Consider the following 23,115-nt stretch of genomic DNA (forward strand, 5'->3'; position numbering starts at 1 on the left):
ATAATTTTTAATTAATATATTTTGATTAAAATAAATTTCCTAAGAGTAATAGTTACATCTAAATTCCAATTTCCAAATCGAAGCTTTTATTTTTAAAACAGAATCATCAAAATTTTGAGTATGCTTTTAACATACATGTACAAATACAATTGCTTATTTCATAATGCAATGAAATAATCCTAAAGGTTTAAGAGATTTATGAATATTTTGTTGGCTTAATTTTGCCATCTTAGGTCTTCTGTACTATCTACTGATGGAATTCTCCTTTCAATTAGAAATTTTAATCTTAATTTTGTAGTCTTAAAAAGTTGACTCTTATTAACTGTTACTTATATTTCATCTTTAGCTGGGCATGGTGGAGCACCACTTAATCCCAGCACTCGGCAGGCAGAGGCAGGTGGATTGCTGTGAGTTCGAGGCCAGCCTGGTCTACAAAGTGAGTCCAGGACAGCCAAAGCTACACAAAGAAACCCTGTCTCAAAAAAAACAAAAACAAAAACAAGAAAAACATATCTTCCATCTTTAAAATCTGCTAAACTACAATAAATAATACTTACAGAATGTATGCTAGCTGGTTGGAATTAAATTTTCTATCAAATGATTCCACCAAGAACTTAATAAGGAAGTCAGGCTTGCATGCCTTTAATCCCAGGACAGCCAGGGCTATTACACAGAGAAACCCTGTCTCGAAAAACAAAACAAACAAACAAAGAACTTAATAATGTTCTAAAAGTAAAGTACGACTATAATATGTAGGCTCTGTTTCTTAACAATTAAACTTTATTATACAACCCAACTAGCTTACACAAGAAAGAAAAAAGGTTAAAGGAAAAAAAGAGTAAACCTTCCGGTATCCGTTCCACAGGACCGGTCCCTAGGTGTCTCTGGCATGCATGCTAGTCCGGCCTCTTTGCTGATTCTCCTTCCAATCCACGTGTGCTCAAGCCAGGTCTGAAGCTGTGGCTGCTCTCTCCTCTCCACCTGCCTGTCTCACGTGGGTGCAAGGGGCAGTCTCCTCCTCACATTGAGGGTCGATTAGAAACACAATAGTCCAGGTGGAGTCCCCAGATCAGCTTCCTGAATTCCAGGCCTAGGATGGCTCCACCCAGTCTATCTCAAGGTTAATCTCAGGGAGTATCCGTGGTGTTTCCAAGGGCAAAACCCACCAGGATTGCTTTCACCTGTGACAAAGCTTACAGTCTTTCCCACATTTGGATAGTCTTTAGACCATGACTCTTTCTTTCTTTCTTTCTTTCTTTCTTTCTTTCTTTCTTTCTTTCTTTTGGGGGGGGGGCTGGTTTCTCTCTGTAGCCTTGGCTGTTCTGGACTCACTTTGTAGACCAGCCTGGCCTTGAACTCACATCAATCCCCTGCCTCTGCCTTCCTATATAAATATCTGTGTATGTACACTTACTATTTTGATGGCTACATTGTAATATAAAATCCATTCAAATTAGCAACACCGAACTGACTTGGAGAAGTGTAGAGTATGGATGAAGGGTCTAGACCCACATACATCATGCTTCACACGCGTGACTCTGGCGTTGTTTATGAGCTGAACATTAGTTGTTTTGGTGTCAGTCCCTTGGGATGGAAGGGTTTCCGTGGTCTGTGATCTGCGTCTCTGTAAGAGCAGTTAATGTTGAATGATTAAATAGAGGAGGGGAGTACATAATGCTGTTTCCCTACTTTAAGGCTACACATGTATACAGTGAGTGCTAATCTTAGAGTGTGAGAGGCAGAGGGGCCTAATGTTAGCACATTTTAACATTATATGAAAAGCCAAACATGGGAGAACGAGGAGATAGAAGGACCCAGAGGGTCCAGGAACCCTACAAGAAGACCATTAAGGCTGGCAGATCTGGACTCAGGGGGGTCAGTTCAAACTACTGTACCAACCAAGGACAATGCATGCAGTAAACCTAGAACCCCTATCCAGATCTAGCCAATGGACGGCGCATTCTCCACAGTTGTGTGGAGAGCAGGGATTAACTCTGACATGAACTCTGGTGCCCCCTATTCGACCGCTTCCCCTTGGTGGGGAGGCAGCTCTCAGAGGAAGAGGAAGCAGGCTATCTGGATGAGACCTGATAGGCTGTGATCATATAGTGGGGGAGGAGGTCCCCTTCTGTCACAGGTCTAGGGGAGAGGAAACGAAAAGATAAAAGTAAGGGGATAACAATTGGGATGTAATCTGAATAATAAAATGTAATTTTAAAAATCTATGGGGGAGAAAAGAAATGCAGGAAAACTAAAGCTGTTTTTTTTTTCTTTAAAATCATTTTTACAACCAGGTACCCAAAATGTGATGATCTAAGACTCCATTTGTAAACACAGAATTCTGACTTGCACGCCCTTGTTCGTGAGTGGGCAGAGTGCTTCCCTGAATTGGATAAGGCAATATGTAGCCACAGTAACTGAGATCGGTATTCATGCGAGAGAAGTAGCTTTATTTCCAGACTCTTCCTGACCTCCTGGCTGCACATGGGCTTCAGGATGTCAATTTAATTAAAAAAAAAAAAAAAAAAAGTTTTACAGGTAGGCAGAAAGCAAAGTCAAGACTTTCAACACTCATTGTAGAAGAGAGCTATGTGGGAAACAGTTCTGTAAGTAGCGTGGTCACATCCACAGATGACACTGACTTTCAAGCATTGTCTGATACTTTGTGTCATTTGCTTTTATACTCTCAGGCCATTTGATGGGGCTACTTGTACCTTAATTGCAGTGCTTATTAAATTACTATGGCTATGGTACATGTTTGAGCAACAAATGATTAGGACACTTTATTTGAAAATATGATGCAGTCTATTAGGACAAGTATATACTTGATTACTACAAAGAATAAAAGCCCACCCTGACAAATGGAGAAGCAGACGATGATTAACCTCAACTTTGCTAACAGAGGAACTTCATTCTTTATAACCAATTCTAGAAGATAAAACCCTGAGTACCCACATACACCGCTCACTAAGTTGCTAGGAATTAGTAGCTTATCTTTGAAATGTAAAATAATGTAAATTATTAAATTTGGTGTTCTCAAATATACAAATATAACTAGTCATAATTTTATATCATATGTCAAAATAAAACTAATTTTTACATCATATTTTGCCCTCTTTTTTAAAAAAACATCAATTTATAATGTGCTTTATAGTGAGAATTATGGAATCATAGGTGTACTCGGAAAGTAATTTAAAACAAAAATATTACTGCAGTTTACCTGGGAGGCTGGAGAGATGGTTCAGCGGTTAAAAGCACTGTCAGCTCTTTCAGAGGTTCTGAGTTCAATTCCCGACAACCACATGGTGGCTCATAGCCATCTATAATGTGGTCTGATGCCCTCTTCTGGCCTGCAGGTGTACATGCAGGTAGAGCACTCAGATTCATAAAATCAGTACATCTCTTAAAAAGAGACAGTTGGCCTAGACACAAATCAGTGAGCACACTCTGTCTTTAAGACTCAGAGCGAAGCTCTTTGAAGTACAAGTGCTTCTTATTTTTTCCACTTTTAACTGCTTGAAAAAGGGACTTAGGATTGAAACAGCAAGTGTATTTCTTTGCTCAGATTTTCAAAGTTAGATTTTCTAGCTTCTAGTATGGATCCTGCCTGCCTGTGTCCCCAGGGTGCCTTCATGTTAAATACCAAATAAAAATGAGGTTTATGCTTACTTCAAATCAGGAAAATTTACTCTAAGGGAAAGTTAGTATCTATAAAAAGAAAAGCCAACTTTTCCAAGCTAACACCAGACTGAATTACCTCCAGCCTCAGGGCCTCCTCTGCCTCAGAGTTCTGGTTTGGACTTTCACTGTACACTGCCTCACACTGGATACTTTTTTTGACTAGATGGCGTAAGCATTGTAGGAACCAGGCCCGACTGGGCTGCCTGCCTGTTTTGCTGTTTGTCTTGTTTCTAGCAGCTTCCATGTCTGTGTTTATGTTGACTAGCTAGTCATGTTTACTGCTCTGAGAACACACCCCTCCCCTCCTTGGGACTTTTCCTCCAGTGTGCAATCACCTCTTGAGGGATTTCACCTGCGAGTGGCAGTCCTTTTTTGCTGCCTATAAGAAGGCTATTTGGACACTGAATAAAAGCTGCCGCCGCCACTGCTGCTACTCTCTTAGCACGAAGGACCTGCTGTTTTTGTGTGTGTGTGTGTGTGTGTGTGTGTGTGTGTGAGTGTGAGTGTGTGTGTGTGTGTGTATGCGCGCACGCGCGCGCGCTTTAAATCTGCAGTCCCTCGCCCTTGACTCGGTACCGTGGTGCATCATCAAATTTTCTTGTAAATTGTATACAAGGGCAAAAAAATTTATTTCCATTCTATTAGCTTCCACAGATGAAATGACAAGCACTGAAATATTTAACTTATAAAACTCCATTCAGTCTGTAACTTTCCTAAATGCTGAACAAGTTAAGTCCTAATGGCACACAAATATATTTTTATACTCATTTCTAAAGCCAGCTGGCAGATTTGGGGTTTTTATTGACAGCCATCTAGTGAGTTAAACTATTCTTTTTCAGTAGTCCCTTAAATTTGAGTGACTCGTTTCTGTATGGAAATACTTATCATGTTTTGGTGCCTTCGTTTTCACTGGCTGTTGTGTTTAACACAACTAATTTATAAAGTTGTTGGAACATTTTGGTGATGATAATTCTTGAAGAAATCAGTATAAACAACATAAATAATATATTCTTTAAAGTAGTCAAAATAAACTGCTCTCATTGACAGTTTAACTTTGGCAAATTAAAATGCTTATAAATGTAAAGTATTGTGTTGATAATTACTACAGTTTTAAATATTAATGATACACACTACCAACCTTTAAGATGTTTTTCTCATTTTCCTTTGTAGATGCTACAACTGTGGCGGCCTTGACCATCATGCTAAAGAATGTAGTCTACCTCCTCAGCCAAAGAAGTGCCATTACTGTCAGAGCATCATGCACATGGTGGCAAACTGCCCGCACAGAGCTGTCACACAGCTGCCCACCAGTTCTCAGGGAAGACAGGAGGCAGAACCCCAGCCGTGCGCTCCTACTTCGCCCGGAGAAGCGGGAGGCGGGCATGGCTGCACTTCACCGTTTCCCCAGGAGGCGAAGTCAGAGATGGCAGAACGGCCACCCCAAGAAGTATATTCCATGAAGGCATTTGTAGTACCAGAAGGGCCACACAAAAAGGGGCCTTCAATTCAAAAACGGAAAAAAACTTAATACTTGTCAGCATTTTCTTCACCCTGTTGGGAAGTCTACCTCATGCAAGCACAGGGGAATAGTATTCCACAGAGAGCAGCTGACCAGGGATTTTAACTACTGTTGAGGAACTGTGAATTTTTTAATCAGACAAATCACTCTTAAGCAAATTACATTTAAGCAGGGTGTCGTGTTTTATAGAATTGAAAGTATGTGCATAAATGAGAGGGGAGACCTGAATTGGGGGGGGTGTTTGTGTGTGTGTGTGTGTGTGTGTGTGTGTGTGTGTGTGTGTGTGTGTGTGTGTGTGTGTTTCACATACATACATATATATGTGTAAGCACATACTCTCTCTCAGATAATTGGGCATCTCCAAGCATTGAAAATCCATGTGAAGCATTTGAAATGATTTCAGAACTAACCCTTGGATTTTCCCTAAGAACCACTTCTTTTATATTATGTAAAAATAACCATGTGACTGTTACCTTTCATGTGAACCAAAGCATACTTCAGATCTCAGAGCTGCCAGTCAAATGGTACTGAAAGCTTTTGGGATACGCAGTGCCTCCCACGTCTGCACGCAGAACTGTGCCGCGATGCTGATGGAGTGTTTTGCTGTCACTGTTAGCTCTCTTCTCCTGTTTGAAGGCAGTAACTTAACTCTAGATGCCTCTGACTGCCGCAAGCTTTTAATTCTTGGATACATAACTCCAGAAAAGACAATGAACGTGAAGTCTCTGTGCTGATATTTCGGTGTCTTTTATTCTGTTTTGATTGTAAATTACTTGCCTATTAAGACAAATGAAGGAGAGGGCAATGTATAAATAGTAATATGACCCTTTCAGCGGTGTTTTGATACCACCTACAACTGTTCTGAGGTTTTTCAGGGATGGTGGCAACAGAAGGCTCCCTTGACTAGGGAGCTTGTGACCCATCACTTAGAGCGGGAAGGTCTTGTACTTACTACTGAAGCCTTAGAGGAAAACTCTAATTCCTGGGTATATATTGGTGGCTGTTTTTATTTCCCCCAGAGAGTCCTCAGACCTTTTTCTAAAACAAACAAAAGCAGCATAAGAATAAAATAGTGGGGTTTAGAGTGAAAATTAAGTAGATGGTCACAATTGCCCAGTAGATAAAGCCCGTGATCGATACTAAAAAAAAAAAAATAGTGTTTGGTGGCAGGCAGATAAACTGACAAGCCTGGAGCAGAGGGACCAATTTGCCCACTGCCGTGTGGCTAGAATACTTTATATAATGTTGATGCAATGACAGTTTCCTTGCATATAGAAGCTGACATAACCTATGTGATGGATTCGGGGTGAGCATTCAGAGCTGGTCGTAAGATCTTCTCAGATGGATTCTCAGTCTGCTAACAGATCGGCTAGGGACCGAGCTAGTATCAGCCTGCTTTCCATCACATGTTCTGTTCTGTTTTTAGTGAAGTTAGCCTGCTTCTAAATGTAATGCACAAACTTTTGAAACATCTCCAAGAAGGCACCAAGGAACTGCAGTGCATAATGTTGGCAGTAAATATATGGGCCTGTTGGTATAAGCTCAGATAATCAAATAAGAAAGCCTAGTGACTCAGAGGAGACACGTTCTGCTGAGGAGTTCCTCCTGTGTGTCTTGTCATGGGTTTCATCAAGCCACTTGAAGAGGAAACTGCCTCTGGCTGGCCTGCCAGTCCTTTTCAGATTAGCTTGAATTTCTGACAGTATTTATGAGACTTTCCGTAGTGTTTTACTGAAGTGTCAGTGTGCTGTAATGCAGAGGTTTCCTTTGACGATACTGAATGTGATGGAGCCGTAGACAAGTACTGCCTTGCCTTACGTGAGGATTTCAAGCTTATTTAAATTATGTAGACAAATCAAAGTGTCACCCAAGTATAATGAACAAGGTAACAGTTCTACAGGCAAAACATGATAGGTCACATTGAAAATTCAAACCAAAGTTCCTTGACTATAGAAATAGGAAATTATGGACTTGAAAATTGGACATTCTGTTTACATATAAAAGTTCAGAGCAGAGATCACTTTAGAACATGAAAGCAGAAAGTTCAGAAACACTTGGACTGTGGACCTTTTGGGTGCAGTCAACGTCCTTTTCAGCATCTGACCAGACTGAAACTAAGAGCAAACACCAAACCTATCTTATGGTTGAAAGTTTATTTTTTATATGAAAATATTGTCATTGTTACATGCTCAGGACAAAGAACTTTGCTCAGGGAACATACCATATGAGGTTTTTATTATTTCTTTACAGACTAGTCTATAGTCCTACCTACTCAAACCAAGCCAAATAAATCGCATCTTTATGTATGTACATGTACTTGTTAGTAACTACCTCTGAGTTTGATATTGATCATAATTTCTGAATATCAGATACTGGTCCTCCTGTTTTTATTTCATGTCTAAGTCGTCTAAAGCCAAAGTCCACTCCTTGTAGGTGTGGATTCAATGATATGGGCATATTGTTCATTCACACGAGTGAACCATTCTGTTTACAGCAAATGGCTACCTCCTAGCTACTACATAGCACACCTTGCTGCTGCAGCCTTACAGGTTGGTGATAATTCTCTGGTACAGACACTTTTAATCTGTAGCACAGATTGGCATTTACTACTGCATGCTTCTGAAAACTGCCTGTGAATATTAGGACTTCTCATGTTAGATAACAAAGTCTCCAAGCTCCGAGTTTCCTCAAGTTATCACACATTGAGTTTATGGCGGTATGGACACTCTGCATCCCAAGCGAAACAGAACACAGAAAATAGCTCTGTTGCCCGAGGGGAGGGTAGGAGGGGTAACAGAAGCAAACTTGGCGTTTGTATTTTGCTGACAAGTGTTATAAAAGGTTCCTACCCCCTTCACTTGTGTCTTTACTGTGCTGAGGCAAAGCATACTGCAGCATTGCAAGCCCCAGGCACAAAACTAACCTTCACCAGCAGGCCAAGGGGGGACAGAAAGTGCAGTGCCACCCCAAGCAAGGAGGGAAGGGTCTGTGGAGCACCGCTCTGCAGGGCTTCCTAACAGTGAGGCAATGGTCTGTGAATTCAACCACCTTTTGACCTCCCCCTCATATCAACACAAATGTAATTCCTAAAAATGATGCATTACCAGCTTTTTAGCCTGTGAGTTCTTCATTCTCTACACAGCAGGTCCTAGGGGAGACATTTTTTATACTTGCATTTCTAGTCTTTGGATGTATTTTTACAAGTGAAAGTTTTAGCAAGAATTTTATCTGCTTATAACTTGGAAATTTTAGTGTGCAATCTAAAGGAAAAGATAAAGACATCACATTATTAGCATCAGTCCACCCCCCAAATATAGGGTGTTTTTATTGCCAATTATTTTTATATTCTGGCTCAGATTTATCTTGCACCAGTGCAGGCCTGAGTTGCTGCTGGTTGTATGTAGTTTGTGAATAGAAGCCCATACGTGTTAATAGACCTTGTAACATTCACTGTAAGATGAATTATACAGGATGTGGGAAATCTCATTAAGTCTTAAAGTTAATTTAAATTAATTTATGTTTTCTCTAAGAAGTGTTTATCATAAAATATATATGTAATTTCCCCTTTGGTATGAAATCCAGGAAAGTATGTGCAAGTGGAGTTGCGCCAACTTTAATTTTCTAGATGTCTTAATGAGATTTATTTGTTTTAGAAAAAGACCAACTTGTTGAAAGCATCCAGTTCTGTCTTACATACTGTCAACAGCCTCTTCAGATGCGCCTGTGTGTTCTGTGACCTAGCTCTTTAGTTAAGAGTGAGAGGGTGACCTATGACTCATTGCTGATCTTACGCTTGGAACAAAGCTCTGGCATGAGGTGAAGTGCTGTGCTGTGAGGAGGTGTTCCAGTACTTAACACACCTGCGGCTTAGCGCCTGCAGGCTCCCGGCCTGAATACAATGGCGTTGACTACCTCTTCAACCACAGGCACCTACCCCCAAGCTGGCTTTAACTAGCGTGTGTTGTTGGTGTGATGGTAACAACTCTGACCATGCAAAGACCAAAGTGAGCCCTGGTTTCTATGCGTCTTTAATACAGTGTTTTATCTAGTATTTCAAAGTCATCCTGTGTACTGTTTAGGTTACCTCAGTCCGTTTTGATTCATGTTGTTTGCAAGTGAAAAGTTTTTTTAAAAATACACTTGAACTCGCGTTAGAAAGAACAAAAAGAGGAGTTGATGTTAGAACGGCACACCACATCCCGTCACCTCCGTGAGCTGTTCCCCAGACATGGGCTTAGTGCTGTCTTCTCGTGCCGAACGTCTTACTCTGTTAGCTTTTGATATTTTGAGATTTGAAGTTACATGATAGAAAATAAAACAGTGTTGGCATTTATGATGGGTTTGGAGATATTCTGTGTGTGATCTCTACGATTGAGAAACTACGTGAATGAATAAAGGGCCCTTTGGAGGTATTTATGCCAATGTGCGGATGAGTAAAAGGTTTCAGCTTGGTCTAGTGGTGGTAAACAAGGACGTTTTTTCCGTTGGGGCTTGTCGTCATCCGAGTGTCCAGTATTATCAAACTTGTAAATCAGGACAAACTCTTTGTGTGGCCAGGAAGAATGGCATGAAGCTTACAAAAACCTTTTGGAGAAATCATTTTAGAATTTTCTTACCAGGTTTCTAATAATTATAAGGATTTGGCAAAAGCAAACTAGGATATCTAAAATCTAAAATGTTAGTGTAACTTGATTAAACTGTGCGCAGTAGTCATGTACTGTCAAAATAAATTGGTGAAAGTGTTGAATGCTATACACTGCCCAGTCTCACAATTAAACTTATGTTTACTCTATTCCCTGGGTGATTGGCTTTATTATTATCTGGTGTTCTATGACTCCTATGTTATTATAATTTTAAAGAGTTAAGCCGGGCGGTGGTGGCACACTCTTTTAATCCCAGCACCCGGGAGGCAAAGGCAGGTAGATCCCTGTGAGTCTGAGGCCAGCCTGGTCTACAAGGCGAGTCCAGAACAGGCAAGGCTACAGAGAGAAACCCTGTCTCAAAAAACAAAACAAAACAAAAAATTAAAAGCACTTTTTAAAAGAGTGTGTGTGTGTGTGTGTGTGTGTGTGTGTGTGTGTGTGTGTGTGTGTATTGAGTACAGGTACTCTTGGAGGCCACAGGCATTATATCCCTCAGAGCTTGAGTTACAGGGGGCTGTGAGCCACCTGACATGGGTGCTGGCAACTGACTCAGAGTCTCTGTAAGAGTAGTAATCTTATCTAGTGAACCTTCTCTGCAGCCCATGGTTTTTGTTTTGTTTTGTTTAATTGAACCTTAGCCATTTTAAGTGAATACTTCCATAGTTTCAAGCCACTTATGTGCTCACATATCAGTGGACAATTTTGCTTTCTCATGCTATGAAGAGATTTTTGTTATACTTTTGTTTAAAAATGTAGTATTGTACTTCAGAAAATAAGAAAACTATAGGAGATGGAGAGAGAGTTCAGTGGTTAAGAGTACTGGCTATTCAGGTAGAGGACCTGGGTTTGGTTTCCATCACCCACATGGTGGCTTAAATCACCTGTAACTCCAGTTCCATGGGATCCAATACCTTCCTCGGTCCTCTGTGGGTTCCAGGTACAAATGAGTTATACATACACTTATACACATACTGAAGGCAAAGCAGTCACATACATAAATAAAAATAAATATTGAAAAATAAAAATATATAATAAAATATATAATACCACTACATGCAAATAGCTGATAATACTTTTATTAATTTTAAAATGAAAAAATTCTAAAATGAAAATTGTACATAGTCCTATGATCTAGAGATAACCATTATTGGTTTTTTGTTCATTTTCTTATGGTCACACAAATATGATGTATACACACATATGGAGTCTCCATTAGATTAAATTTGGAGCAGCTTGTCTTGACATTTGTCATACAATGTTTTCTTGTTTAGGTAAAGATTGTTCAGGGTACTAGAGAGATGGACTGCTCAACAGTTGAGAACATTGGCTGCTCTTCCAGAGGAACTAGATTTGATTCCCAGCATTCATATGGTAGCTCATAGCCATCTGTTATATACTTTGGGGGAGGGGTTGGTTTTTTCGAGACAAGGTTTTTCTGTCTAGCCCTTGCTGTCCTGGAATTTGTTCTATAGACCAAGCTATCCTCAAACTCAGAAATCCACCTGCCTCTGTCTCCTGAGTGCTGGGATTAAAGGTGTACACCACCATCGCCTAGTCTTGCAGTGTGTATACGTACCTTGTTTGTGCCTGGCACCCTCAGAGAACAGAAGAGGGCACTGCATTCCCCTGGAGCTGGAGTCAGATGGTTTGTGATGTGCATGCCCTGCAAGAGCACCAGCCAGCGCTCTTAACCCCTGAGCTAGCTGGCACACATGTGGGTAAAACATAAACAAAATTTAAATGAATTGTTCAGAAATGCCACTTGAATGTGCGCTTATTTGAAGGCTGAGCACAGGAAGGGGAATCTCAGACAGAAGAAATCGCATAAAAAGGCCAGAGCCAGATTAAACAGTTCACACAGGTAGGCCACAAGTGAGATTGCTGGACTCCCGACAGCTCACTGGAGGGCAGCTGACATGACCAGGAGCCTGAGGAAGTCTGACCCACCCAGCACCCCCTTCATTAGCTTCCTGGGAGTGCTACCCAGCTGCTGTTGGAAGAGAGGGCCAAAGAGGAAACTGTGCTCTGAGCAGAGGAAAAGGGAATTCAGGGAGGCCAGAAGAGAGCATTTGAAAGACAGTGACAGAAGGAGGCTTTTAAGGGAAGGAAGTGCCCAAAATCTTCATAGAGAGTCTTAAAAAAAAAAAAAAAAGTTACTGCATCTTTGTAGGGAGGGGGTGTGCCATGATACACAGGTGGATATCACAGGACAACTTGCAGGTTTTTTTTCCTTGCAGTATTTTCTCTCCTTCCAACATGTAGAGCCTGGGGTTCAAACTCAGGTCACCCGGGTTTGGCAGCAAGTACCTTTACCCACCAAGCTATTTCCCATATATAGATTTTGGGGGTTTTTTTTTGTTTTTTGTTTTTTGTTTTTTTTAAGCCACTTAATGACTCTTAAGACTTAGTAAAAGGACTTGACATCTACACAGATGACTCACTTGTCAGGGACACTTTCAGAGGACTCCAGTTCCCAGCGCGCAGGTGAGGTGACTCACACCATCTGTACTCTAGCTCCAAGGGGTGTGATGTTCTCTTCTGGCCTCTGTGCGCATGCAAACGCACACGCGCGCGCACACACACACACACACACACACACACACACACACACACACACACACACGAGATAATACAGCTTCTAAAACCTAAACCTAGAATGTGTGAAAATAATCCAATAGGTGAGTTGCAGGCTAGAAACTGGAGATTAGTGCATCCGAAGATGGGTCAGTAGGGTGCATCCAGATGCTACGAAAAAGTGAGTGGTGCATGCAGTACACGTGAAGCCACAGAGCAGAAGCCTGGCAAAGCACACTTGTGCTTATTTGAAATAGGGGTAAAGAGAAAAACAAATACAGTATAGTCGCTAGAAAACACAGGCATTTAGAGTTCAAGATTGGAGCTGCAGAGATGGCTCAGCGGCTAAGAGCACTTGCTGCTCTTTTTTTTTTAATTAAAGTATTTATTTATTTTTATTTGTTTAATATATTTTATTATTTATTCATATTACATCTCAATTGTTATCCCATCCCTTGTATCCTCCCATTCCTCCCTCCCCCCTACTTTCCCCTTACTCCCCTCCCCTATGACTGTGATTGAGGGGGAGAACCTCTCCCTTGGCTGCTCTTTAAGAGGACCCAAGTTCAATTCCCAGCACCCACATGATGGCTCACACCAGCTGTGTCCCAGGCCTTCTTCTGACCTGGCTTTTTTGTTCACTTTTATTTCATGATGGGGAAAATACACGAAAGAGAACTAATATGGAAACGGTAAGTTGCTGCACCAGATGTTTCCTTAACAGAGATTTGCTTCCTGCTTGTTGCTGGACTGTTAGCTGCGAGCTCACTGGGCCTGTGCTCTTTGCTCTTCTTCACTATGGATGTCTTGTCCAGTCTTCATTGTACACTGGAACTCAAGTGACTCTAAGAACAAAAACAAGAAACTGAGCCTCACAGTGAGGGAGAAGAACCCTTTGTTTCCTTTCCTTGCGTTCATCTCAGAACATTGTGCCTGTCTCCTTAGGATGACCTAGCTGGCATGTGATGGCAAGAGGGTACAGGCTCAGGAGGAGCTGGGCATGATGTGGCCAGTTACCTGGAAGAAAGGTGGAGACCAGGCGGTCCTCACCTTTGGCTTGTTAAGTAGCTGGCATGTGGAGTGGGAGGGTGCACACCTGGGAGCTGACGCTGCTCCTGCAGTTAATGTAGTTCATGTCTGTGATACAGACCGGAAGTCTGAGTCCTTCAAACACAGAGCACTGTGTTTACACTGTCTGCTTCTCTACAGCTCTAGTGCACTGTGGAAACTGTCAGACACAAAACACACTCTCCCATGCCAAGCCCTAACAGAGAAATCAAGGAAGCCAGGCATATCTGAAGGGTAAAAGCACTTCCAACATATATGCAAGTTCCTTAGACCCTCCATCCAGTTCCCTGCCCCACCCCAGAACAAAGCAAACAACCACCCTATGAGCCACATTCACATCCTTGGAGATCCTATTCCTCAGACTCACACAATAGCCCATGAAGCTTTTCTTGAGCGAGAATGGGAAAGATGACTTAATCACACCACACAGAATAGTATATCTGAATGCAGTTCACTCACAGGCGGTCTGGTACTTAGCAGTAAGAAGTTCAGCTACACTATCGTTTAGTAAGGGTGACTAGAGGGAACAATTTTTATTTTATTTTATTAATTTATTCATATTACATCTCAATTGTTAGTCCATCCCTTATATCCTCCCATTCCTCCCTCCCTCCCGCTTTCCCCCTACTCCCCTTCCCTATGTCTGTGACTGAGGGGGACTTCTTCCCCCTGTATATGCTCATAGGGTGTCAAGTCTCTTCTTGGTGACCTGTTATCCTTCCTCTGAGTGCCACCAGGCCTCCCCATCAAGGGGACGTGGTCAGAAATGGGGCACTAGAGTTTATATGAAAGTCAGACCTCACTCTCCACTCAACGGTGAAGAATGTCCTGTCCATCAGCTAGGTCTGGGTAGGGGTTCAAAGTTTACTGCCTATATTTTCTTGGCTGGTGCCATAGTTTGAGCAGGACCCCAGGACCCAGATCCGCCCATCATTCACCCAGAAGCAAAAAGAGACAAATGGTATATACTCACTTATATCGAGACACTAGCCCAAGGGGTATGTCCCATGAAAGACTTTACTTACCAGGAAAGTGGGTCAGAGGGGAGGACATCCTATTGGGACTTTAGGTGAAAGAAGCATAGGAGAATGGGGAAATAGAAGGATCCAGAGGGTCCTATAATCCTACAAGAGGGAACACTTTTAAACTGTATATTTCAGGCCAGTGAGATGGCTTGGTGGATGAAGATACTTGATGCCAAATTTGATGCTCAGGGTCACATGGTGGAAAGAGCTGACTCAGGTTGTCTCTGACCTCCACATGTGGACAGTTGCACTCCCAGAAAACAAAATAAATAAAAATTTTATACAAATTAATTTAAAATAAAATATTATTGGTTTTACTTAAGTGCTGCATGTTGAGGAGACATGACTAACTTAAACATCTTTTTCTGTCTTTCCCTCCAAAGCTCCCTCCCACGCTGTACCACAGTAGTTCCAGCAGAGGGCGCACTTCCCACACTCTGGTGTGATTCTTTTACCACCTGTGAAATTTTCTAATTGTTATCTGGAAAGGTTGGCTTCTAGAACCTCAGAAAATTCAAGTATCTTACATAAAACAGGAAAAAAACAAGAACTGCAGTCCCCCACATAATCAGCACTAGATTACTTATAATGCCCAACACAAAGCAAAGGCTGTATAAAAAGCTGTTACAAGGTGCCTTAGGGTCTGAGGAAATGTGGAAAAGCTTTCACGTGTTCAGTAGAGAAATAATAATTCCTTCCATTTAAAAAAAAATTTTTTTGAACAGGGTCTTACTATGTAGCTCGGCTTGGTCCAGGAACTCACCATGTAGACCTGATTGGCCTGTAACTCAAGAGTTCTGCCTGCCCCTGCCTCCCGGAGTATTAGGATTAAGTGAATGTGTCACCGCATCCAGCCTCAAATATTTTTGATTCAGGATTGGCTGACTTCCTGGACAAGGTGCATGTGAACCCTTGACAGCATAGGGTGGCAAGCCAGAGTTTCTAGAACGTCACAGGGGATAGATGCAACAAGGCAGCTGGAGAGTTAGCTGCCTACTGTGAGGACCTCAGTGGAGGGGAAAAGCAGGCACAGCCGACACCAGGTGGCTAATGTGCCCTGGCTGAGGCTTAGGGTAGAAATAACTGAAGTAGGAAGGGCCTTGATGGCTGTGGTTAAAAACATTAGCATTTGGCAAAAGGCAGGAAAGACAACTTGAGGCTAAAAGCACTGACTGCTTTTCAGAGGTCCCAGGTTCAATCCCCAACACCCACATGGTGGTTTACAACAGTCTAATTCCAGTCCCAGAGGTTCTGACAATGCTCTGACGATCTCTTCTGACCTCTGCAGGCAACAGGTGTACATACGGTACGCAAACATACATGCAGCTAAAACACCCAAACACTATTAGCTTTGTTTCTGCAGGTAAAGAGACCCAACAGAACAGGTTTTATTTCAGTATGCACATTTTCTGATGACTTTAATGCCAGGACTTGCAAGGTTGACTGGCCTGACTGGGATGACAAGGAAGGACAGACACACAGACATGTGAACAGAGGAGCTGGGGTAGAGAGGCCATGCGTTCTGATGGAGACACAACAGCAGCAAAATAGAAGCTCAGCTTGTTTCTTTTATACATCTAAGGGAGGGGTTACTGTATTTAGCTGAATGAGGCTGGGTTAGCTAATCTTCACAGGTGTCCAGAGGGGAACAAGGTCAGGTTGCGGTCATCCAGAAGGAAGCTGTGTGGTTGACAGTTTCTATGTGCAACAGTCAATCCTTTGTAAACACTGTACTTGGACGAGAGAAAGGCTCTGCAAATTTCCACGGGCCTGAAGCATTGGGCTGCGCGTCAACAGGACATATTCACACGGTACTTAACCTGCCCCTCACACATAGACACCAACTGTAAATTATGAGCCTAGAGTTGTCCTAATATAGGAGATGCCAGAAGTGGAGAATTAAAGTATATTTATTATTTCATTAAAAAAATCATCTGGGGCTGGTGAGATAGTTCATTAGTTAAGCCCACTGGCTGCTCATGCAGAAGACCAAGGTTCAGTTCCCTGTATCCACAGGACTCAAAACTGTCTCTAACTCAGTTCTAGGGGATTCAACGCCCTGTTCTGTCCATTGTGGGCACCAGGCATGCACACGGTACACACACATGCAGAAACACACTCATACACGTAAAATAAACTTACAGATCCTTGGAGGCACAGTGGAATAAAGTGGACCTCGCAGTCCCCGGGAAGCTGCAAGGGCCCCTGGCTGTTTCAAGAGACCCCTGAATCGCTGGACCTTTTAGAACTAGAGGGTTGTGAGCCTCTGTCCCAGAAGGGGGACTCCAAAGGTGTGGGGGTTGTGTGCAGTGAACTCTACACTGCCTTGCAGCGTTCTCTTACGTTGGCCAAACGGAGTCAAGACAGCAGAGCCCAGCAGCACTACTCTGCGGGCTGCTCAGCAGAGTGGCTCCCTCAGCCTTGCCCAACCTCTGCTCCTGGGACGGATTGAAGACCAAGCCCTAAGTGCAAGAGGCATCAAGCAGGAAATATACACGTTTTTCTACGTAAAAGTTTATTTGATCAAATGACAAAGTCTGAAGTGAATTTGAACTACATTATATCCAGCAAACAGTATCAGTGTAAACGGCACCTGAAAAGTTTCCTATAATGTATCTGCATAAAGCCTTCACGAAACTCACCATCTTAAAACTGGCTTGCAAGCTTGACAGAAAGCCTATAAATAGCACTTAGAATCGGTTCCCTTAAATTAGAACATGTACATTATGTCATCATACCCGAGGTGCTCCGAGGGGCTCTGATGATCACAGCACGGCTGCTGCCAGTGACAGCGCCATCCTATGCATAGCAGAAGCAGAACTGAAGCGTGCATGCATGTGCTCCCACCTCCCACAGAGCTGGCAACCCCTGGAGACCTAGCGACAGCAAAGGAGGCTGGGAGCCAGGAAAGGGAACAGACATAGCAGGGTCAAAGGTTTCTGTTTCCGTTGTAGAAATGACCAAACAAATGAAAAGTCAGCCCTTAGGAGTCACACCCTAGGACACTGAGCCCTAAAAGCAGGGAAGCCCTTCTAGCGTGGGACCTTTCCTAGAAGCCATGCTTCGGCCTGGGTGTGCTGGGGGCATGGGAGCTTTTCCGAAAGATTTTTCCAGCATCCAGGTGCTTCTATGGTTAGGACCTCAGTGGGAGAAGGAAGCAGAAACTAATGGCTCTAAGTTAAAAAGAACAACTTACCAACCAACCCCCTAAAGTTCTGAATCTTCGGAAGCCTGGGGGGGGAAAGCAGCGCAGCAGAGCAGACGGCGCAGCAGGGTGACAGGGAGAAACAGAGTTCAGAAAGCACTGATAGGGTATCATAGCACCCATCGTGACTACTGTAAGATAGATAAATATAGATGCAGGTCTGTATTATATCTGTGCTGTCTTATAAATGTTCTGAGAGCTCTCAAAATATTCTAAATGACAAGTACATAGTCATATAGACATTATACCCTAAAGGCATACAATTGACTGGACGGTACATTTACACATATATCGGGGACACTGATAGAATTCTTTCTGCAGACCATTTTCTGAACCTTGGTCTCAGAGCTAATTGAATGCTAAAAGCCAGAGCCTGGCACAAACATCCTTTAGTCTGTTAATTTACGCTTTGTACAAAAATACACTTGCTCATGTGTGTGAATGAATCTAGAGTTGTCCCAGGACCTCACCCTTGGAACTCTCTTCTGTTTTCTCTGCTCCTTTGCAGTCAAGTCTAGGTGGGAGGGCTGCTCAACAGCCTGTGGCTCCTGTTCTCCGAGGCTCTTTGTCTCCCTTGGAGATATGTCTTTAGAAATAGTTTCAAGTTTCTTGCTCCCACTAAGTGGCTCTCTGAAGATTCCTCACCACAAGATTAGGATCTTCGTTATCAGTGACACTGATACACACGCCTTTCCGTGGTAAGAGGGACGGATTCTAAATTACCCACTCTTACCTGTGTGCTTTCCCAGCACCACAAATACCTCAACTCTATCCAGGCAGGTCAGCAGAGATGACTTTTTCTACTATCTAGGATTGACAATGGAGTCACCACACATGAAGACTGGTCACCTTGGAATCTGATATTTCTGCCTTCTCAGCGGGTGTCATTGTCAGACTGACTTTGTAAATTAGCCTTCTGTGTGGGTGAGTAGTTCCGTAGAAACTGAGACCCACCCTATCACATCTTCTGTGGGCTAATGGGCTAAGTGTCCCCCTGGCTGACAGCTACAACCTTCAGCCCAAGCCTAAGTCATCACTCTTTTCACTTTTCCAAAACTGAGAGACTTGTTCAGTGAACCCACTCAGCCTAGTTCACCCCCAAAGAAGACTCATTCAGAACTTTTCTTAGCTACTGAGCATGACAGCGGGCTTGCTCAAGTTGGTTTGAGAAGATGAAACAATGAACAGTCATGACTACCAGAGCCAGCTGGTGGCCCCAGCTGATCGGCCTGTGTGCCAAGTGATTTTGGCAAAACCAAGTATATCACCCATCCCTAAAAACGTGACTAGCAGGAAAGAAAGATCCATGCCACGGCCCTCATAACAATACCCAGCTTGGATGCCTCTGGCCTCAGGGGAAGCCTCTACCCACGGGTGTGCCTCTTGAGTACAGCTCTGGAACCAGCTGGCCCTTAAAGTCTCTCTAGGTGACCCCAGGTGGGCCTCAAACATTCAGTCCTCCTGCCTCAGCCTCCCAAGGGCTGACGTGACAGGTGCGAGCAACTGGGATCCCAGAAACAGACAGAGGGCAAAGCTCATTTTCAGCGAGGCCACCCCTGATACTTGCCCAGCCCTTCTTCCTTTGCTTTCTCTAATGTGAGGCCGTTCCCGTATCTGAGTGTGTGGCCAACACAGCTCCAAATGACAAGGCAGAAACTTGATTTTAACTGCAAATCGGCACCGAACTCAGAAATGCGTATATTCAGTGGCACTGCAGGCCCAGGCTTCAGAGTCATTTATAAACCGGCAGGGGACAAGGGTCACTCAGATAAGGATGGTCACTGTCAATCGATTTGCAAACCAAGCAAGGAGGGTGATCTAGTGGGGACACTTCTGGTTTCAGTGCAGGAAACAAAACCAGACACATCTTTCTCTAAAATCTGTCGTGAAAAAGTCAACTGAACCAAAGGTAAAATTTTTAATGTTATGTCAGCCTCAATTTTGACTTACATCATTAAAATTATCAAATGAACAACTTGTTCTAAATTACCATGGTAGAGAAAAAAAAAAAATACATGTGAGAAAAAGAGCCACAACTTAGAAAAATAAGTGAAAAGGCATTTGTGTCGATAGCTCTAAGGTTAATTAAAAATAATATTAATATATCTACTGCAAAAATACATATCTCAAAACTGAGCAAGGCCTGGTTGTCAGAAGGTTCGGCTAAGTTAAGAAGCTGACCAACAGGACAGGCAGCCCACAGCTTCCGTCTGCGGCCCTCCCTCACTTCCGGAAGTCACGGCAGAAGGTGGGACTTCTCTTGCCTATCAGGACAGTTTCCACCTCAGGCAGAAGATGCTCATCAAGGCAGCTGACGGACTGTAAGTGCGCCTGGAGACACTGGTACGAAGACCTCATCGTCGTCATCGTCTTCCACCCCTTCCTCTATCGGCTTCATCTTGGCAGAGGCTCGCTGCTGCGGGGACGACATGGCTGTAAAGAAGCACAAATTGCGGGCTGCTGAGTGTGGAGCTCGGTCTAGACATGAAGCACCTTCACATGTTTCCACTCTAGTGGCTTAATGAGCGACTATGTCAACAGTGAGAGTCTCAGTTCAGAGGACAGACCTGAGCGGCTCCGTGAACGTGCAGAAATCCCGGGGAATGCGCCGAGGCCCATCTCGGCACGCATGCCCCACACTGGTACCCTCCACCTGACTCCACCTAGTTAATACTGGCCTTGGAAAGTTGTTTGAACTCACAGTTCCCTAAGGAACAAGTTCTGTTCCCAAACTACAGACTTTGACAGAAACTGACCTATAAGTACATTTTCTGCCACCACGAGCTTGGCTCCTTCCTGGACCGAAGTGTGGGAGTGAGCAGAGATGTGGAAGAGCAAAGTGTCAGGTGGGAGGAATCCAACCCTGGGCCTTTGCTATCTGACCAAAGAGACAGTTCCTACACCCACTCATCTACCCAGACAGAGCTCATGATGCTGCATCCTACCTACCATGACCCCACGCCTGAGGAGGGACAGCACGCCGCCTAAAAACACGTAAGATTCTGACTCTATTTATTGTGTATGTGTGCTTGTGCCACAGTATGTGTGTGGAAGTCAGAGTTGGTTCTTTCCCTCCACACACAGCTCCTACGGGACCCGACTCAGGTTGGCAGGATTGGAGAAAGTGCTTTATTTATTTATTACACCTTTAAGATGTGTGGCCAACTATTCACATAACAACATAAGCCCAAATTCCCCTCTTCCAATCACTTGGCCTTCAAGGCCAAGAGTCTCCACCTGCCCCACTTTCCCCTACACCTGCCCATTCCTTTGTGCCTACCCACGGGGTTGGTGGCAATCAGTCAGCTACTGCTGGACTGTGTCGGGGAAGGACTCAACTCTCCAAATACTTGGTGGACTTTAGATGTGAAACAGACTGGCCAAACTGAAATGATACAGGTCACTGTTGATGTGAGCCACACAGCAAGACTGGCCAGCACTGGGCATGCATGCCTGCACCTATCAAGGAAGAGCAGGATGGCAGGTATGTCTCAAGCTGCTCCTGAGAGGTAGGCAGTACTGGTGAGAGCAAGATGCTTTAGTTCTTAGCCACAACACGCAGCTCTGTAAATGATAAAGCCAGCGCTGACAGCGGCCAAAACCAGAGAAGCTCAGGAAACATCTCCCACTGTGCTGCCCCCTAGTGATAGGACTGGGTAGGACACTTCACTTCTTGCCTGCTTCCCCCTTCTATGAAATAGGACTTTGAGGACAGCGCTTACCTGGCAAAGTTCTTAGGAGGCGTATGCAATTTCTGAGTTCTTAGATCAGTATGGGAAATAGAATGATCACCTTGTTAATGTTTGTGAGAACGGTAATCAATACAACCCGTGGAGGTCAGTGCTCTGGATGAAAATGAGTATCAAAATCCATCACCGCCTCAACCGGAAATGGGTCTTGTGCTCAAACAGCAGTTTGTGATTCTGAGTATCAACTGCCTTGAGAGTAGCAAGACTGCCTTTGCCATGGCTTCCATCACTGGCTCCAGTGATGACTGAAACTCATAAAATATTAACTCAGGTCAGGAATCTGCAATCTCATAAAGCCCCGAGGACGGCATGCCTCAGAGCATTAAACCCAATCAATAGCACACAGCACACAGCCCCGGCTGGACGTCCAGCTCGCTCTGACGGAAGAGTGGGGCTAATTGATCTGTAGCTTCCAAGCCCATTTATCAAGCCAGGGATGGGTAGTCTATGGTCTGTGAGGCTGGACTCTCCCCTGGAGCCCAAATGAGATGAGTTTCTCAACTATTTAACCCAGTCTCTCTTGTTATCTTTTCAGAAGGAAAAAAAAAAAAAAAAAAACATGTAACTTCCAGTGTTCCAGTGTAACTGGAAATGGTCAAGGACAACCTTCCAAGAACTTTCAGCTCTTCTGGGAAAGAGTTTTATTCTGTTCCTGGGGAAAACAGTTGTGGTATTTACTGTGGAGCATTAACAGGCTAAGGAGCGGGCACCTACAACCCTTAGACGACACACAGGTAGGTCCAATGGGAGCCTATGCTCCTACACTCGCTGCTTTCCACGTGCACCTGTCCTTGCCCCTCTCTTGCTGCTGTTGTACCTGGAATGGCCCCTCCCTCCCTCCGTAGCCACCCAGTCTTTGTGCCGCACCCTCCATAATTCCTTCCACCACCTTCATCTCAGTTCTGCATCGCAGTGTGTGGTGGTGATGTGCACCTCTCCCTTGCCGGAAAGTGAGCGCCTTGAGGGCTGCACTCACCACGTTCTCTCCCCTTCGGCCTACCGTGCACACACAGTCAGGACAGGCTGTTTAGAATTAGTTAAATGTGTGGTGACTTTAAAACCCCTCCCATCAAGCACGCCACATAAACGATCAGAAACTAAGGCTAAGGCCATGGGACGCACACATGGTCACCACACAGAATCCCAGTGGAGCCCAACCTCAGTGCTTGGGTACCACCAGCCATCCTTGAAAGAAGTCCTGTGCTGGTGGGATCTCACTGGGACAAAGGGACTCTATCTCATCCCTTATCATGCATAGATTTCAACTCTTGAGAGCATTTAAGTCTCGAGGTTTGACCACTATAATAGGCCTCTGTTGCAACCTTTGTTAGGCATTCAGGTCGTTACCCTCACTGTGGGGCGCACTCAGTACCCCACCCTCACTGTGGGGCGCACTCAGTACCCCACCCTCACTGTGGGGCGCACTCAGCACCCCACCCTCACTGCGGGGTGCACTCAGTACCCCACCCTCACTGCGGGGTGCACTCAGTACCCCACCCTCACTGTGGGGTGCACTCAGTACCCCACCCTCACTGTGGGGTGCACTCAGTACCCCACCCTCACTGTGGGGCGCACTCAGTACCCCACCCTCACTGTGGGGCGCACTCAGTACCCCACCCTCACTGCGGGGTGCACTCAGTACCCCACCCTC

The 23,115-nt window shown here is 44.0% G+C and overlaps 2 protein-coding genes across 3 annotated transcripts in view; one reads left to right on the forward strand and one right to left on the reverse strand.

The window, feature by feature from the left end:
- The window catches only part of Lin28b (lin-28 homolog B), an 85,021-nt gene extending 79,559 nt beyond the window's left edge, over positions 1-5,462 (forward strand). For both annotated transcript variants that reach the window (XM_051164335.1, XM_051164336.1), the window contains exon 5: positions 4,852-5,462. In XM_051164335.1, the coding sequence (XP_051020292.1) occupies positions 4,852-5,209 (358 nt within the window). In that variant the 3' untranslated portion in view covers positions 5,210-5,462. The remainder of the gene's footprint in view (positions 1-4,851) is intronic.
- A 14,542-nt stretch (positions 5,463-20,004) lies between these two features.
- Positions 20,005-23,115, reverse strand: part of Bves (blood vessel epicardial substance) — a 31,501-nt gene continuing 28,390 nt past the window's right edge. The window contains exon 7 of the mRNA XM_051164454.1: positions 20,005-20,148. Within this exon, the coding sequence (XP_051020411.1) occupies positions 20,018-20,148 (131 nt within the window). The 3' untranslated portion in view covers positions 20,005-20,017. The remainder of the gene's footprint in view (positions 20,149-23,115) is intronic.

This window comes from Acomys russatus, chromosome 21 (genome assembly GCF_903995435.1).
Source record: "Acomys russatus chromosome 21, mAcoRus1.1, whole genome shotgun sequence".
Taxonomy (NCBI): Eukaryota; Metazoa; Chordata; class Mammalia; order Rodentia; family Muridae; genus Acomys; species Acomys russatus.